This window comes from Nansenia antarctica (genome assembly GCF_963989245.1).
Source record: "Nansenia antarctica genome assembly, chromosome: 1".
Classification (NCBI taxonomy): Eukaryota; Metazoa; Chordata; class Actinopteri; order Argentiniformes; family Microstomatidae; genus Nansenia; species Nansenia antarctica.
In genome coordinates this window covers 2,737,222-2,757,221 of record NC_137674.1, presented here as the reverse complement: position 1 = coordinate 2,757,221, position 20,000 = coordinate 2,737,222, and the positions used below count along the sequence as shown (strand labels likewise).

At 47.8% G+C, this 20,000-nt stretch overlaps 1 protein-coding gene across 1 annotated transcript in view; it reads right to left on the bottom strand.

Annotated features, from left to right (window-relative positions):
* cdh23 (cadherin-related 23) overlaps positions 1 to 20,000 on the bottom strand; it is a gene marked incomplete at both ends in the record, with an annotated part of 172,785 nt that overhangs the window by 73,491 nt on the left and 79,294 nt on the right. Inside the window, 3 exon segments of the mRNA XM_080549318.1 lie at positions 11,252 to 11,330; positions 16,517 to 16,645; positions 16,963 to 17,157. Coding sequence (XP_080405444.1) covers positions 11,252 to 11,330; positions 16,517 to 16,645; positions 16,963 to 17,157 — 403 coding nt within the window.

The window sequence follows — 20,000 nt, the reverse complement described above, 5'->3', positions numbered from 1 at the left end:
TTTGTCCCCAATGTCTGCCGCTTGACCTTGTTCTTGTGAACCGCCGTCTTTGACATGTTAAGGATGGAAGCGACCTGACGCTCACCGTATCCCCCTGACGCTCACTGTATCCCCCTGACGCTCACTGTATCCCCCTGACGCTCACTGTATCCCCCTGACGCTCACTGTATCCCTCTGACGCTCACTGTATCCCCCTGACGCTCACTGTATCCCTCTGACGCTCACTGTATCCCCATGACGCTCACTGTATCCCCATGACGCTCTCTGTATCCCCCTGACGCTCACTGTATCCCCCTGACGCTCACTGTATCCCCCTGACGCTCACTGTATCCCCCTGACGCTCACTGTATCCCCCTGACGCTCACTGTATCCCCATGACGCTCTCTGTATCCCTCTGACGCTCACTGTATCCCCATGACGCTCACCGTATTCCCCTGACGCTCACTGTATCCCCCTGACGCTCACTGTATCCCCCTGACGCTCACCGTATCCCCCTGACGCTCACTGTATCCCCCTGACGCTCACCGTATCCCCCTGACGCTCACTGTATCCCCCTGACGCTCACTGTATCCCCCTGATGCTCACTGTATCCCCCTGACGCTCACCGTATCCCCCTGACGCTCACTGTATCCCCCTGACGCTCACCGTATCCCCCTGACGCTCACTGTATCCCCCTGACGCTCACCGTATCCCCCTGACGCTCTCTGTATCCCCCTGACGCTCTCTGTATCCCCCTGACGCTCTCTGTATCCCCCTGACGCTCACTGTATCCCCCTGACGCTCTCTGTATCCCCCTGACGCTCACCGTATCCCCCTGCCAGTAAAGCCAGAATTGAATCCTTCTCTTCCTCACTCAACAACTTTTCTTTTCAAGTCTTTGGCATATGGTCAATTCCAATTACTTGTAAGAGGATAGTGATGACCACAGCAGTGGTTTTTAATTTTTTCCAAAGCTGTTTGGATGTTTTTCAAAAGCTTACACTCTTCTGCACTATGCTCTTTTCAAAGCTGAAACAATTCCTTCTCTGAGAGAGGGAGAAAGAGAGAGAGAGAGAGAGAGAGAGAGAGAGAGAGAGAGAGAGAGAGAGAGAGAGAGAGAGAGAGAGAGAGAGAGAGAGAGTATGTAAAAAGAAAAGTACACGATTCAAAGAAACAAACAATTATGAAATGAAACTATATCATGTACAGTACATTTGAAATGCAGTCCTACACAATATCTGATACTGGAAATAAGAAAACGATGAGACTGCAAGAGAGGGGTCAACCAAACTGATCAGGGATAAAGAAAGCGGAATAGAAAGAGAGAGAGAGAGAGAGAGAGAGAGAGAGAGAGAGAGAGAGAGAGAGAGAGAGAGAGAGAGAGAGAATGAGAATAGAGCATCCACACTATAATGTTTTTTAGTCTCATGGACAGTCACGTTACAATTTAGTGACCCTGTGTGACCCTGTGTGAGTGTGTGTGTATGTGACCCGTTGTGAGTGTGTGTGTGTGTGTGTGTGACCCTGTGTGTGTGAGTGTGTGTGTGGTGTGTGTGTGTGTGTGTGTGGCCTTGGTGATGAACAGACAGGGTCTCCTCTCCTGAGAGATTATCAACAACAAGCCTTGACCAGAGGCCCCAAAGCATCTAATTGAAAAAAAACCTCCCGAAATCTAAGCACACAAACACACAGAGACCATGAGAGTGTCCTACTACAGAGAAACCGGGCATTAGCCTTAGTGATATTACAGCTTTTCTGCTGATACAAGACCACAGGCTTGAAGAAAGAGGAATCAGAGCATCAAGGTGTAGCCACGCTGAGGGATAGAGATATGTGTGGAGAGAGGGGCGGACGAGGGGGGAAGGAGGAGGGGGAAATAATCGCCTTTTCTGCTTATCTGACCATCCAGCCGGGACATGGCACAGCTGTACCTGTCTGACCTATGAGTCGGTGTGGGTGTGAGACGAGGCCGGCCGCCCCACACTCTCCCACGGTCTGCTCCACTGGGCCGCGCCGGGCAGGCTGAGCCGCCTCACTCCTGAGGGGAGACAGGTTGTTTGGGTCGTAGGGGGCCAGGTTCATTTCCCTCACCCCCCCCCCCCCCCCGGGGTCTCAGAGCACAATGTCAGACCTTGCCTTTGGCTACGCTAAATGCTAAAACAGACTATACTTTTAGACGCAGAGGTGACTTCTCTTCCAGACTTGTATCTTTTAAGCGGGGCTCGTGGAAGAAGCTGAGAGTTATACAGTGTGCCAAGTTAATTTGACCATCGTTGTAGTTTTATGTCAAATTAACTGAGAGACATTGAAGCTCTCTCTCTCTCTCTCTCTCTCTCTCTCTCTCTCTCTCTCTCTCTCTCTCTCTTCAATGTTGGGTAATCAAAACATTCATGTTCACAGATTGGGGAGGGTTTGTTTCCTGGTGACCAGGCAATTGTGGAGACAAGGTCATGAGAAGGGGCGGGGGATTTCCCAGTTGCCTTATGTAAGAGATGCTGGGACTATAAATGTGGGGAAGTGCAATTGTGTGGGGGGGGAAATCTCCATTTTCTGTATATCCTTGTTGTAATCAAGTAGTATTAATAAAAGGCTTCAAGCTAAGATGATCAATCTCCTTGTGTTCAATATTCAATATCAATAGAGAAGAAACCAGATGAATCCACGACACCATCGCAGCGGGGGTCCACCTCCATGCCGCCGCTGCAGCAGACACAACGTGTGAAGACGAGTGAAGTGCTGCAGCAAGGTGGTGACGAGCTGTGAAGGATGTTTGAAAAGATCCATCCTTTTATCTGTATGCATTACTGACAGTGTTGACATTATTGGATTACTGACAGTGTTGACAATGTTGGTGTTCCCTTTCGAATAATCTCCAAAATAAAAAAGGAACTAGAGATAACGGTTTGTGTTTTCAGATAGATAAAGTGCTGCTTCTAAAGGGTCTAGAACATTTCACAAAGTTTTTGGTCAACTACTGTACACCATGGAACGTTAATGTTTAGTTTCCATAACAACGAATGTGGTGGTTAGCCAGTTGGTTAACATACCGTAAGATTATCTGTGCAGTTCCTATCGTATTTTTAAAAGAAGACATCCCAAACTTTGTCCAGATGGTCAAAATCTTCTTTTAAAAAGCCAAACATGATTGACAGGATCGTTCTAACTGGCCAACCTGCACTTGTTGACCTCCGATTGAATGACAGTTCAACTATCAGTCGCACAGCAACAGACCTAATTCCCGCAAACACTCACACCTTAGCTGAAACTTTCCTTTCAGACAGAGAAAATAGGAGGAGCTATAGCACTATGAAACTATCCCCAGAGTAGGTTTAGTTAACTCTCTAAACAGACAGCAGGCCTATCCACTGCCACTCTTATACCTTTTACGCTATTGTTTTTCAAACAATTTCAACTGTAAAATGTGCCAAAAACTCAAAATCATCAACTCTGATGAAAAAGCTTTCTGATACCTATGTATGATTTATGTATGATAAAATGTTTTTAAACTATGAATTAAGCTTGTTGTACCTCCAAAACCTCTCATGCGGTTAAATATGGTGGAATGTTGATTGAGGCCAGCATTCTGAGAGCCATTAAGGGACTTTAAGCTGCGGTGGTCATGGTTCAGGACAGCTATGGTGTCATTCCAGTGTGGTGCCGTAGTAACGTAAGCAACGCCACATAATCTATATCGACAACATTTGTTTATTTTCATTTGAATATTTTATATTTGGATGCTATTCTGTCTCGAGGCTTCCTGCCGAGGACGAAAACTAGCATAGGCAGCCAGTCACATTTCTTACGAAACAAACTGACACTCACCCATGAACTTAAATGACAGTGCATATAGAGTGCCCTCCATAAGTATTGGAAAGGGGAACCATTAGTCTTTTAGCTTTAGACTCCAACAGTTTAGATTTGAAATCAAATAATTCCTATGGGGTCAAAGCAGAGATTCAAAGCTTTAAATTCAATGGTTTCTTTTTAAAGATTGGGTTCAGAGTTTAGAAACATTATTTAAACATACTGACCCCTATGGCTGGTGACGTATTCTGCGGATGGTAGTCACTCTGACACTTTCACGCCTACCTCCTGGAGGGTGTTTCCTGATCTGTGGGACAGTTGTGTTGATTGTTTGGTCATCCTAAAAACTCTAACTCTAAAAGTCTTCCTTGGCCTACCAGCCTGTTTGAGATTGCTGATATGTCAGCCTCATAATGGCTTCCTTGACCTAACCTTTCTTTGATCCTCATGTTGACAGACAAGACTTGTGGAAAATGCAGACCTAGTATCAATGCCAGGCATTGACAGCTCTCTTATGCCTGTACAACATTTGATGATGTGATGGAACACCTGTCTGACCAGAAACACCTGTCAATCCAATTGCAATACTTTTGGTTCACTGAAATAGGGGGACTATGTATACAAGAGTTGTCATTTCTAAATGGTGACATCAATCCGAAAAAAGCAAACATTGATTTAAAGTTGGGAATCTCTACTCTCACCTCCAAACTGTTATGGAGTATACAGAGCTAAAATAAGACTGGCAATTGATTGAACGATGAAGTCCAGTGCACACAGTGCTAGTAGGGGAAAACAATCAGTTTTTTTTAGTTTTTTATTTTAACAGATCACAATTGTTTTGTCACAGTCTGAGATATGACGCCAGTGCACCATAGAGTGTATCCTGTCTGGTTGTAGAACCACCTGGTACAGAAGCTGCACCGCCCCTGACTGTCTCTGCAGAGGGTGCAGAAAACAGCCCAGTCAGTGGCGTAACTACCATACAGGACCACGTAATAATGAGCAGTCTCTCTCTCTCTCTCTCTCTCTCTCTCTCTCTCTCTCTCTCTCTCTCTCTCTCTCTCTCTCTCTCTCTCTCTCTCTCTCTCTCTCTCTCTCTCTCTCTCTCTCTCTCTCTTACGGAAAGCGCACCCTTTTCTAGGATATCATTTATTTTGGCTAATGAAAACTTGTTGTTTTGTTGTAAGCTGGGCATGAATTGCACAAAAATGCGCAAAATTCACGTGCTACCTTGGGCCCACTCTGGCCATCTTCCATTAGGGCCCAGTGCAGACTCGTTACGCCACTGAGCCCAGTTCATCACGGGCCGTTTAGGATCTCTGCTCTGGGAGGTACAAGACGAAGGAGCCGGTGTCCTACGCCCAAGTATCTATGTGTACATGGCAACGCAAAAGCCTGGTGTGCACTTAGCAACCAGTGTAACAGGAATGAGCAAGCAGATTCAGCGGGGGAAAATAGGTATTCAACACATAATTAATGTTTTTATTCAATATATTGATCGGAAGGTTGTGAGTTCAAATCCCGCCTGAAACACCACCACTCGTGTGCCCTTGAAAGAATTTAAAAGTACGAGAAAGCAATAAACCAGCTTATGCCACTAATGAGTTCTCCTCCCTGGGCTAATTAGAATCAGCTGGGTTAGTGCGTGTCGGTGGGTAAGTATTCCACTCTACGAAAAAGGGTTTCCCACCTCTGAATGCAAGTAAACAAATCATTTGTCACCAAGCTTTCCTGCAAGAAACATCTCCTGATGGGCAGAGAGCTCTCCCAAGACCTTCACAACAAGATTGTTGCGCAGCATAGTAATGGCACTGGCTACCGACGGATTTCTCAACTCAAATGTAATGTTCCTATAAGCACCATTGTGGTCGTTATCCGCAAGTGGAAGGAACATAATTCGACCAATGAACAGGCCACTCACAGGAGCTCCTTGCAAAATTTGTGACCGACCGTGCAGTCAGAAAATGAGTTAAAAATTATAGAAGGAAAGATGAATGGAGCCATGTATCGGAAGATTCTTGAGATGAATCTGTTGCCATCCACCGGAGGAGGAGGATGAGGCCAGTGTTAATGTTGGCTGGCTATTTTACATTTAGTCTTAGTCTTAGCATTTAGACAAAAATGCACATTAGTCTGTCATATTTACCGTAGTCATTTTTATCCTTCTTAGTTTTAGTCAACAAAAATTCAAAATAATTTTAGTCTAGTCTTTGACGATGTTTTATATTCAAATTAATTCAACTAGGTTAATACAAGTATTGGAAATTGGATGTAAGTCGTTAAAGTAACATTTCACTCTGTCAACACTTTTATTTGTGTAATAGCCTTACGTATATACTGTATTTAGTCACAATGTTCGTTAACGAAATTAACATTGGATGAGACACGGGTGGATCTTCCAGCAGGACAACGATCCAAAACATACTGCAAAGTAGACTTCTGAACTAGTTCAAGAGGAAGAAAATAAAGGTGTTGGACTGGTCTAGTCAATCGCCAGACTTAAATCCAATAGATTATTTTTTTTGGAAGGAACTGAAGATCAAGATTCACCAGCGGGCGGCCCCCAAGAATCTTCAAGATTGAAAGACTGTCTGTGTTGAAGAATGGGCCAAAATGAATAGTTTTTTCATACAGGAAGCCTCTCTCCTTATGATTAATTATATATATATGTACAATTATACATAGATATATACACAGCTTCAACTATATTGTTAAATGATTCACATATATTATTACTTCAAGCATACTAACTATAGGTGTTTGCTCTGCATGCCAAAGAGTACTGCTGTGAAACTCAGATAAGGTTAAGGGTTAGTGGCTGCTTATGGACATGTATTGCACTACGGATGTGAGTGTATAGTATGGCAACATTATCACTAGAACAGCCATGGGCGGGGTCATTTGACCCTGTGAGTAATCTTTGCACTCACACTCAAATTTCAGGACCCTTCTTTCATGACTTTTCCTAGATATGTGCGTACGTACCACCCAGTATCCTTACATTTTCAAAATCACATCAGGATAAGCTAGTATAAAGCTATTTAGCCAACCAGCGGTCGTTGTGTGTAAATAGCAGCTTCCCACTGGAAAGACTATGGTCATTTGGCCCCCGAGGCGGCTCTTATAGTAGGTAAAACAGGCACGGCTGTTCTGGTGTTAAATAACACATGTTTTGGTCTCTGGGTAGTACCGGTAAGTCAAGTAAGTCAAGCCATAAACAGGGACAGGAATGAGGAAGCTCTCAGAAGTCTGCAGTCAGAGGCCTCAGAGGGGTGAGGTCACGGGGTCATGGGGAGGGAAAGCCTAAGACCTGTGTGATGTTTGATGATGAACCCCACCACACCACCGCCGCCGCCGCCACCACCACACACATAAACAACAACATCAACAACGACGTCAGAGCTCACACTACTATCTGTTGTACGCATCCAATCCCAGATTATCCCTCTGATTGAGAGAGAGAGAGAGAGAGAGAGGAAATCCTGATCCCAGGTCCCCAGATCATTAGCATAAATCACCTCTGCAATTAAAACCTCGTTTATCTTAATTACTGAACTAATGAGACGAGTCCCACAGGACTAAGGCGCAACCTCTGAGGACACTCCAGAAGCAGCAGGCGCGGCGAGCAAACACACACCCGTAGGTACACCAGCCCACGCCCCACAGCCCCCCCCACACACACACACACTCGCCCCCGACCCCCCCCCCCCCACACACACACCCACAGCCACCCCCCCACACACACACACACACTCACCCCCCCACACACACACACCCACAGCCGCCCCCCCACACACACACACTCGCCCCCCACACACACACAGCCACAGCCACCCCCCCACACACACACACCCACAGCCCCCCCCCCACACACACACCCACAGCCCCCCCCCCCCACACACACACACACCCACAGCCCTCCCCCCCTCACACACACACACACACTCCCCCCCCCCACACCAACATCCAGCGCTTATCCTCCCACCTTATCCCGCCGCTGCATCATCCTTCACTATCCATTATCTTTTAAACTTATAATGATTTTTATCAAGCCCACAGACTCAATCTCCATAAGGGGTTAGTACAGCGCTATAACTCATGATTTCCCCTACGCCGGGGAACTAGGCACACTATCTAATTAATGTCTTTTTAATGCTCTCATCTAACCGCTCAGCCCCCCCAACTCCACACAACACAACACAACAGAACTTTGATGATGTGGCTTTGAAAAATAAAAAATAAAAAGGTGGGCTTGGCTGATTGGTTCTCTGTGTTCTGCCTGGTTGGCGTCCTGATTGGACGTGTAAGTGATAGGGTCATCGTGACTGGTCGAGGTCAGCCAGTGACTCAGCAGATGGCTGAAGGATGATCCTCTGCACCACTAAGGGGCCTCTGGCCTGCCACCATGCCCACAGTCAGGACACATTAACCAGCTGGCAAGGCCGTGGGCACCTATGTGATGCCATCTTGGCTATCTACCCTTCTGCAGGGGGCATTCAGAGTTGACCAGGGGTAGTGGGCGCTGCCAGAGTGGTGGATAGTCCATATGGCTTACCTCTAACTATGCCCAGCCTCTCCCCATAATATCTACCCCCCTTCCCTGTGGCAGTTAACTATTTTCTCTTCACTCTTTGGGCCCTATTATGCACTTCTTAACTTGCCGTCTTAAGTCTTAATTAAGACGCACCGCCAGGTTAAGACCTACCGCCACCCTTATTATGTGCTTCATACGCGCTAGGCGCCCACACATAAGACGTAAGACTCCCGTGCATATATTACTCATTGTGGGAGTGTTCATATGTTAATGAAGTGCGCTAGGCGCCCCTGCTATTATGCGATCTGACTTTGCGCCTAGCGCTAAGAAGTGGTTTGAAAAGTTCTTAGGCGCTAGACTTCATGCATGTTTTGAAACACGAGCGCGCCTCCGCGGTTTGCGCATGCGCGCCGACCGACTTCTTAAGAAGCCTCCACGCCTCCCCCCTCTCTGAGTCATGCCACAACAAAACCCAAAGTAGGTCGGACGGTCTCCCAGCATAATCACCACCGTACTGACTGGGGAATCACATCTTCCTGTCCTTTCCTTACTTATACATACTAAGTTCTGTACATAGCTGAAACAAGTGTTGTTGTTGTTTTTTGGGGGGGGGGGTTTAAGTAATTTTTTCTGAGTAGGGCAGTCCTAGTCATATTTTCCATTTTACTGAACAGATACAGTGAAGGAAAGTAAGGAGAAGAAGGGAGAGAGAGAGGGCATGTCAGCAGGGCATGAGCCGAATTTGAACCCATGCCGACATGGGCATTATGTGTGCACTGTAGACCGCGGTGCTAGACCACTGGACCACCCCAGGGCACACAAGTGCTTTTTTTTTTAAACATCTGTGCTTTACAGTGGGGGGGGCTCCAAAGAGCTATGACCATGATATGGCCTTGACTCCTCCCTATTGGCCTCCCTAAAGTCACTGAGAGACGCTAGCAGGGTCTTGGTTGGTACTTAGACCCTGCTTGCATCTCTCAGTGACTTTTACGGTGCGTCACCAAACACAATTAGCTGAGATGAAAATGTACCGTTCATAGTATTTATTGAAGAGGACGATCAAACTTAGCAACGGTGCGTCGCCGTGCGTCACTTTTACGGTGCGTCACCAAACACAATTAGCTGAGATGAAAATGTCCCGTTCATAGTATTTATTGAGGACGATCAAACTTAGCAACGTCTCAGCGACTGTCACGTTTGGTTCCATGTAGTCGCCATAGAAACATTAATGAAAACAAAGAAACCTCATTACCTAGGAGCTGAAGACTCTTCCAGCGTACACGCTACAGAGACAATGACGACGCTGAAAACAACACGGAGAGGCTGCGTCCGGATCCTCTATCTCCTAGACAACCTACCTACATCTACAACTGGAAGGTCAGGACCATGTACGCAGCAGGGAAGACGTCAGTTATAGCAGGTGATGAGATGAGGAGATATAAGATCTCTCTTCTAGGCTTGAGTGAAACTAGGTAGCTTCAAACAGGAGAAGTTGAACTGGCCAGCGGCGAGACCATCCTATATACTCTGGACACCCAGATGAAAAGGCACCACAGGGAGGGAGAGGGATTCATGCTCTCCAAAGAAGCACAGGAGGCCCTCATTAGCTGGGAGTCCATCAACTCCAGGATCATCACTTGCCAGATTCAAAACTACACAGAACAAAATCAACCTTCAAGTCACACAATGTTATGTACCCACCAACGACTTTTGATGAGGAATTAACATCCTAAACAAGATCTGGAAATCCCAAAATATTTCACTCAGGACAAAGCTGGAAGACCACCACTAACATCACCAGCAAGCTGCAGACATTCACTAGTCACTGTCTTAGACGCCTCCTGGGGAATCTACTGGCCAAACACAATCAATAACACCAACCTGAGGGAACACACCAAACAAGGAACAAAAGAAGTACAGCTGGAAAGGAGAAAGTGGAGATGGATAGAGGGCATACCCTAAGACAAAACAAAACCGCAATAACCAAACAGGCACTTACATGGAACCCACAAGGGAAACAGGGGGAGAGGAAGACCCAGAATGACTTGGAGAAGGAACACAGAGTCGACTGATGTGGCAACGGCTGGAAAATATGGCCCAAGACAGACAAGGATGGGCTGTTCATCAACGGCCTACGTTCCGCAAGGAATACAAAGGCTTGAGTCAAGTCCTCCCTATTGATTTACAGCAACGTCTAAATTCTCTGAGATACGGTCGGACCTGTAACACAACAATTCATTATTTGTCGGTTGGAGCTAGCGGACAATATGTGACGTTCTAATGCGTTGGTCCTCATGTCGGGATCCGATGTAATGATCAGACTTTTCTTTCGAAAAACGTGAATACATTTCCGCGTTGTTGAAAACCAACGACACATCACTAGTCAACTAACACAGCTTGTTTTGTGAGCCTGCTAACAATGTAAAGTAGTGTTATAGTTAACTAGGTAGCAGTGGGGATTACTCACCCAATCCATTTCGTTGCAGTATTTTGGCTTGACTAGCGAGTTTGTGTCGTGATTCTCAACAACTTTGAAGCGTAGTTCCGTGTTTCAAAATAAATCAACATTTTGATTGGTTGCTGACATGCGGACCAAACGATCAGACTGCGTCACATACGGCATGCCCACTCTTCTGAACGTTCAACGTTTGGCAGCGTGACTATCTGACTGACACAAGGTATGTCCAGACGCAGGTGGCCTGGCAGCCTCTCACTCCCTCTGATGGATAACACATGACTGATCGCTGACTCTGGGATATATTCTGCACAACTGCTCTGAACAGCGATTAATGAACACGTATTCTATTATTATGCGGCGTTAGTGTATGCAGTTATTGATTGTTGTTTTCTGAAAGGGAATTATCATAAGCAGTGGATGAGTTCCTCCTCTGTGTGCGGGCCTTTTCTCTGACTGATTGATTATGTGACACAGACCTGAGATGATGGTGTACCCGATGCCTCTCGGTCTCCCCAGGTCCTGGTCAATGGCTCTTATCTTCCGCACCTCGTAGCCCTGAGGAGACGCACACAAATACACACACACACACACGCACACACACACACACACACACACACAGATTAAACATATCATTATCTTGTATACAATACAGTCGGTATATTCTATTCTCATCACCCCTATCTACACAGGGGCAAGCACAAACACACCTAATTAACAATTCATTTTGAATATCCCACCGCTGCTCAGCACTTAAACGGTAGAAAACGGTCACCGCCACAAAAGAACAAACACCATCACGCCAGGCGAGCCACAAATGGACTCTTTCTGCTCCAGAGTGGGTTGTTAGCCTTTCATTGGGCTTATTTCTCCTCTATTGCTTCAAAAACTATCCAGCTGAGCGGTTGAGTCCGCAACTCTGGGAAAAAAATGGAGTGGAGAAAAAATAAAATAAAATAAAAAACAGAAAGAGAAAAGATAGAGAAAGCTATTTGAAAAGTCTTTGATCCGCAGAGCTTTCTTGGCCCCAGTGCTTCAATCAGACACGGTGGTGATACTTAAAACCCCTGTGCTGCAGAATGGGCCAGAGAAACCCCCCATCTCTCTGTCTCTCCCCCTCCCTCCCTCCCTCCCTCCCTACCTACCTCTCTCCCTGCCTCCCTCCCTCCCTCCCTCCCTCCCTCCCTACCTCCCTCCCTCCCTCCCTCCCTCCCCCCTCCCTCCCCCCTCCCTCCCCCCTCCCTTCCTATCTGCCTCACATTGATCCTGCAAATTGTGTCTGAGGCGTATTTATGCTCCATTTCTGCCAAAGCATCTCCTGTCATTGACCAATTACAGCGGAATCAATTACAGGCCTTTTAGGGGGAGCGATTCACACCGATCACTAGGAGGGGGGAGGGGGGGAGGGAGGGAGAGAGAGAGGGGGGAGAGAGAGAGAGGGGGGGAGAGAGAGAGAGAGAGAGAGAGAGAGAGAGAGGTTATTTAGTGACGCTGAAGTAATATGAGCAATATTCTCCTGCTGTCCTGTCCACACACGTGGAATATGCTCAATCAACCTGCAAGAACACCCCCCATCCCCCACCCCCCTCATCCCATACCAAACATATCCCCACTCTTCATCTCTTTATCCCTTCAGCTACGTATGTCTGTACAATTCTAACTTACCCCCCTGAAACAGACTCCCACTTTCTTTATTTCCACCATTTTGGCTCATCGCTCTGACAGCCAAATTGTGTTTGTCCTAAAAAGGTTTTAAATGTCACTCAGACAGCCCGAAATCCACAACAACAGCTAAAAACTGCCCTGCGCTCTTCTTTGGAAAAAGCCTTTTTTTGTACCCTTCAACGATGTTGTGTATGGATGGCAGGTTGGTTGGCAGAGAGAGAGAGAGAGAGAGAGAGAGAGAGAGAGAGAGAGAGAGAGAGAGAGAGAAAGACACAGAGAGAGGGAGAAACAGAGAGGGATGGAGAATAGGGGGAAGGAGCGAGAGAGAGAGAGGAGGGGAGGGGAGGGGTGGGCATTTTGAGAAATGACCTATGACAGGACTACGTGTTTGATATCCGTTTATGTATAAATGTCATCGGCCTTGAGGACAGTTGACACCCACTCAGTCAGTTTAGCCTCCGGCTTATCACAGGCAAACACTAGCTAATGGAAATGACAGGTGTCTTTCCGAATATCGTGTGAGGCCAGGAGTGTATGTGCAAGCACGGCCCGTGTTTGGCCGTGTCTCTGTCGATCTGTAGGTGCTCTTGTCATGTTATCCTGCCCGTCACTACCAGGGGCCAAAGGGGCGAGTGTGGAAATGCACTGGGTGAGATATAACTGCCTGTCAATATAACCAGATTGCACAGCGCCCCCTACTGGCAAAGTCATTAAGAGGCAGGTGTCTGTCAGGGTTGCCACTCATTCAGTAGTTTTAAGTCTGTCAACTCCTCTCCATCTCCACCTCTCTTTTTCTCCCACCCTTATTCTACTCTTTCTCTACTCTTTCACTCTCTCTTTTTCGCCCCTCTCTCTTACCCGCTCCGGCTTCTCTTGTTCTTACTCTCTTACTCTCTACCTCTCTCTCTCTCCTCCTTTCTCTTCCTCTGACCTTCGCCGCTGACAGCTGATGAATCGAAGAGTCAGGGAGACACCAGGCGTCGCCGTCGTCACGCCTGTTAATATGCATGCAAATGTAGCACTTGACATTTCACTACAGCGCACAGAGGAGAGAGGAGAGAGAGGGACATGGGAGAGGAGGGGACAGAGAGGAGGAGTAAGAGAGGGGGACAGAGGAAGGGACAAGGAAAGATATATAGGACTATATAAAAGGGGAGAGGAGAGAGAGAGAGAGAGAGAGAGAGAGACAGAGAGAGAGAGAGAGAGAGAGAGAGAGAGAGAGAGAGAGAGAGAGAGAGAGAGAGAGAGAGAGAGAGAGAGAGAGAGAGAGAGGAGAGGGAGAGAGAGAGAGAGAGAGAGAGAGAAGAGAGAGAGAGAGAGACAGAGAGAGAGAGAGAGAGAGAGAGAGAGAGAGAGAGAGAGAGAGAGAGAGAGAGAGAGAGAGACACAGAGAGGGGGTCAGTGAAGAAAACCAAGGACAGACGATGCTCCTGTATGTAATTGACCACTGCACGGTGAATTTACCTCCTGGGGACTGGAGAATCAAGAGTGAGTCATATGAGTGAACAGCCATTAACATGGAGCACAACATCGACTCACTCACAGAGTTATACTCCCAGAAACATCAGTATCGCAATGGATACATATACAGTGGCCTCCGTAATTATTATTGGAACAGTGAAGCATTCTTCTTCTATAATCAATCAGTCATTTGGATTTGAAATGAAACAATTACTATGAGATAGATTCTCAGGTTTTTATTTAAGGGTATTCTTGTCTATACTGGTTTTGCAGTTTCGAAATTACAACACTTTGGGCGCCTGGGTGGCATCATGCCACGTAATCGCAGGGCCCGTGATTCGACTCCGGTCATCGACCTATCCTGAACCTCCTCTCCTCTCACCCATCCTTCTGTCAATCTCTACTGTTACTAGTCCCGATGAAGCAGAAATACCCGAAAAACATATTTATTGACTTTTTTTTATACATATTACCCCAATTTCAGGGCACCAAACATACTGGGACACATTTAATATAATGTCCGAATTAAAGCACCCATAGTTCAGTCTTTGGTCACCAGTCCTTTGCATGTAATAACTGCCTGAAGTCTGTGACCCATTGACCCACCAGACGCTGGGTATCTCATCTGGTGATGCTCTGCCAGGCCTGTACTGCAGCTATGGCCCCAGTGCCTCCTTTTGCTTTCAGTGTCCGCTTTAGCAAATGAAATGCATGTTCAGTCAGATTTAAATCTAGAGATTGACTTCAGGCCATTCAATAACTTTCCACTTTTTGGCCCTGATCTCCCTAGTTGCTATGGCAGCATGTTTGGAGGCATCGTCTTACTGTACGATGATACACTATAATTAATTAATTAAGAGAGCATTAATCCTGTCATCCATGTAGAGGTCTTCCCTGACCTCCCAGGACCTGACCAGTGCTCACCAGTGCTTTCTTTCTTTCGCTTTTTTCTGTTCATGATGTTTCAAACTGTTGATTTTGGGTTTGATGTTTCTGTTTTTCAGCTTCATAATAGCTTTCTTGACTTTCAGCGGCACCTCTTTGGTCTTCATGTTGACAGACACCAATAGCAAACTCCAAAGGCAAACGCAAGCCTAGAATCAAAACCTAGAATCAATACTAGATGCTGACAGCTCTCTTGATGCCCGAATGATGTGAGGGAACACACCTGACTAACCAGAAACACCTGTGACCATAGGGGTTCTACAGGATGTATTAAAAGCATTGTCGTTTTTAAACGGAAATGAAACCAATATGTACATAAATACACTCAAAGTTGATTTATCTATACTTTTTTTGTTTTTTTTTGTTTTTGTTTTCAGATTTTATCCCTTTTTCACCCAATTTGGTATCCAATTAAACCCAACCTAGCATCCAATTATCCCCTGCCTATTGCGTAGGATCCACCGCACGACCCCGTGGCCGGCAGCCCCAGAGGAGGCCGCCAGGCAGACTAGCTGACTGGCTCCTCGAGCCCAGCACCGTTATTCCGGCACCCCGGGGGCGGTGTTGCGCGACGGATCCTTGTCCGGAACTATTCCTATACCGCCCTCGGGAGCGGCCGCTCAATATGCCGCTCCCTGTGTGTGCCTCGGCCATATCCGGATCTGGCGAGCTGGGATTCGATCCCAGTCCCCGGTGGGCAGCTTGCACTAGTGGCTAGTGCTTAGACCGCTACACCACCGCAGGGCACGACGATTTATCTATACTTTAACCTCATAATAATTGTTTGGAGTATAGAGCCAAAAGAAGAAAAAATGCTTCATTCTGTGTGTGAATAATTATTGTACTGTAGACACAAACGTGAGCATGCACACACACACAGACACAGAGACACACACACAGACACAGACACACAGACACAGACACAGACACACACACACACACACACACACACACACACAGACAGACAGACAGACACACACACAAACACACACACACACACACACACACACACACACACACACACACACACACACACACAGACAGATCCTTCGGGTCTCAGTGATAAACCCTGTCCTGGATGACCTATGGTACAGGCCTCACACCAGAAAAGTCTCAACGTAAATCTACCTCATCTAACGCTCTGATTACGCTCCTGTAACACCTCTGTAGGGGGCTGAGACAGAGAGGGGGGGGGGGGGGGTGAGAGAGGGAGAGCTCTCCCATGATGCCCTAGTGTTTACACCTCAGGAGAGAGGAACTCACAGTCTCCCTCTGACCACCTCTCCCATTACATCCTTTGACTTGTTTTCCTAAATCACACCCAGGAGAGAACTGACAGAGAGGCAAAGACCAGTCGTGAGACTCGAAAGGAGACGAGCAGGAGAGAGAGAGAGAGAGAGAGAAAGGAGGGATGAAAGAGTGGCGTGTAACATGAAAAGGAGTGATGGAGGAGGAGAAAGAGGAGGAAGAGGAGGAGGAGGAGAAGTAGAGGAAAGTGAGAGGAGAGAGGGTTTAGAGCAGGAGAGGAGTGAGAAGAGGGATGAAAGGGTGGCGCGTAACATGAAAAGGAGAGATGGAGGAGAGAGGAGGAGGAAGAGGAGGAGGAGAAGGAGAGTACAGTGAGAGGAGAGAGGGGTTAGAGGAGGAGAGAGGAGGGTGTGGTTGCTACTGACCGGGGGGGCATCCTCCTCTATGTTGGTGCTGTAAGGGAGGTTGGTGAAGATGGGGTCCATGTCCTGGACGTCTGTGATGCTGATCGCCAGGTTGGCCAGGCGAGACAGAGGCCTCTTATTGTCTTGGTCCTGAGTGGGACAGACGCACACGCACGCACACAGACAGGGTCACACACAGACACACACACACACACACACACACACACAGAGACAGGGTCATACACACACAGACAGGGTCACACACACACACACACACACACACACAGTACAGTCAAAACAACCGAATTTAGTTTTGAACAAACAATCACAATCAAATATCTGAACATCACTGTCATTTACTTTTTCACGTGTGTGTGTGTGTGTGTGTGCGTGCATGCGTGCGTGTGTGTGTGTGTGTGTGTTAGTGTGTGTGTGTGTGTGTGTGTGGTGTGTGTGTGTGTCCTGACCGTGGCGTTGACAGTGAGCTGGAAGGTGGAGGTGGTCTCGTAGTCCAGGGCTCTGGTCACGGTCACCGTGCCGCGGGCGCCGTCGATGGAGAAGAAGCGCGAGACGGGCTGGAAGGAGAAGATCACGCTGCCCCCCGTGCCCTGGTCCGGGTCGGTGGCGTTCACCACGAACACAGAGGTGCCCACCGGAGTGTTCTGGAGCAACACAGGGAGAAACAAGCACCGGGCATAAACAAGGGGCGGACAGACACACAGACAGGGAGGGAGAATCTGGACGCACAGAAATGGTACATTCCTTAACACTAGAACAGCCACGGGTGGGGTCATTAACGCCAGAACAGCCGTGGGTGGGGTCATTAACGCCAGAACAGCCATGGGTGGGGTCATTAACACCAGAACAGCCATGGGTGGGGTCATTAACACTAGAACAGCCATGGGTGGGGTCATTAACGCTAGAACAGCCATGGGTGGGGTCATTAACACTAGAACAGCCATGGGTGGGGTCATTAACACTAGAACAGCCATGGGTGGGGTCATTAACACTAGAACAGGCATGGGTGGGGTCATTAACACTAGAACAGCCATGGGTGGGGTCATTAACACTAGAACAGCCATGGGTGGGGTCATTAACACCAGAACAGCCATGGGTGGGGTCATTAACACTAGAACAGCCATGGGTGGGGTCATTAACACTAGAACAGCCATGGGTGGGGTCATTAACACTAGAACAGCCATGGGTGGGGTCATTAACACTAGAATAGCCATGGGTGGGGGCATTAACACTAGAACAGCCATGGGTGGGGGCATTAACACTAGAACAGCCATGGGTGGGGGCATTAACACTAGAACAGCCATGGGTGGGGGCATTTACATTAGAACAGCCATGGGTGGGGTCATTAACACTAGAACAGCCATGGGTGGGGTCATTAACACTAGAACAGCCATGGGTGGAGTCATTAACACTAGAACAGCCATGGGTGGGGGCATTAACACTAGAACAGCCATGGGTGGGGTCATTAACGCTAGAACAGCCATGGGTGGGGTCATTAACACCAGAACAGCCATGGGTGGGGTCATTAACACTAGAACAGCCATGGGTGGGGTCATTAACACTAGAACAGCCATGGGTGGGGTCATTAACACCAGAACAGCCATGGGTGGGGTCATTAACACTAGAACAGGCATGGGTGGGGTCATTAACACTAGAACAGCCATGGGTGCGGTCATTAACACTAGAACAGCCATGGGTGGGGTCATTAACACTAGAACAGCCATGGGTGGGGGCATTAACACTAGAACAGCCATGGGTGGGGGCATTAACACCAGAACAGCCATGGGTGGGGTCATTAACACTAGAACAGCCATGGGTGGGGTCATTAACACTAGAACAGCCATGGGTGGGGTCATTAACACTAGAACAGCCATGGGTGGGGTCATTAACACCAGAACAGCCATGGGTGGGGTCATTAACGCTAGAACAGCCATGGGTGGGGGCATTAACACTAGAACAGCCATGGTTGTGGTCATTTGATCATGTGAGTATTTTTTAAAATATATATATACAGTATATATATATCTTTGCACTTGATCAAATTTCAGGACCCTCCTTTCATGACTTAGATATGTGCGTTCTACCACCCACATTACCACATTTTCAAAATCATCAGGATAAGCCAGTATAAAGCTATTTTGCAGTTCTTCTATGTAGGAGGCAGGTTAATTTACAAGACGCTCCAACTAGTGGTCTTTGTGTGTAAGTAGCAGCTTCCAATTCTAAAGACTATGGTCATTTGACCCCCAAGGCGGCGGCTCTAATAGTAGGTAAAATAGGCACGGCTGTCCTAGTCTTAAAGTACAGGTGGGGTGGGCAGAGGCGCTGCAGAATGCTAAAGGAGTTTGCTGGATGCTTGTGCCAATGTTCTTGGTCAGTCTGGAAAACGAACCATTGTTGGGAGATAAGCAGACTCCATTCCTCAGCAAAACAAGTTCATTAAATTCGAATTTTATCTTCAAACATTACAGTACACACAGACACAAATATCTAAACCCGCCACAGAATAGAAAAAGCTGAGGTGCATTCCACTATTGACTCACAGATGCCTGGGGCAGGCGGTGGGGGTAGGGGGAGGCGGGGGGGTGTAGCCACCCCTCCAGCCATTACCACTCCCACGACACACCCACTCACACACACACACACGACACACACACACTCACACACACACACACACACACGACACACCCACTCACACACACCCACTCACTCCCACGGGGAGAGAGTGACCATGTAGGGAGGACATGGCTTGGCTGAGCGAAACGTAAACTGACATAGGCAAGAAAGTGTCGACCCAACAGTCTGTCTGCTGCCTCCCACTGTGAGAAGGAGGGGGGGGGGGGGGGGGGGGGGGGCACATAGGGTCAGAGTAGGTGTGTGTGAGCCAGGGGGTGAACGACTGGGCAACTGTGTTCTGACCCCCCCTATCCATCCTGCAGGGCTGTCTTAGGGCAAAGGGCACATCCCTGTGTCTCCATCTATCACACCACCAAGGAGCACTAAAAGAAAAACTAAACAAAGGGAATAGAAGCTGACTGCCTGCCTTCGTCCACATCCCCTGAAATCACTCTTACCATCAGTCCACCTGTATGTGTGCACCCCATTCTCCTACCTACCCCCCCCCCCCCCCCCTCCCCCTCCCCCTCCTCTTGTCCTCTTGTCCTCTTGGCAGACAGGCATGCGTCAGCAGTGCTGGAGACAAGACTGTCTCCCTGGATTAAGGTCCCTGCCACCCAGAGAGAGTGAGAGATGGAGGGAGAGAGAGAGAGGAGTGATAGAGAGAGAGGGGAGGCTGTTGAATGAGAGGGGGGAGATGGAGGGAGAGAGAGAGGAGGGAGAGAGAGAGGGGGGGGGCTGTTGAATGCGAGGGTGGAGATGGAGGGAGAGAGAGAGGAGTGATAGAGAGAGAGGGGAGGCTGTTGAATGAGGGTGGAGATGGAGAGAGAGGAGTGATAGAGAGAGAGGGGAGGCTGTTGAATGCGAGGGT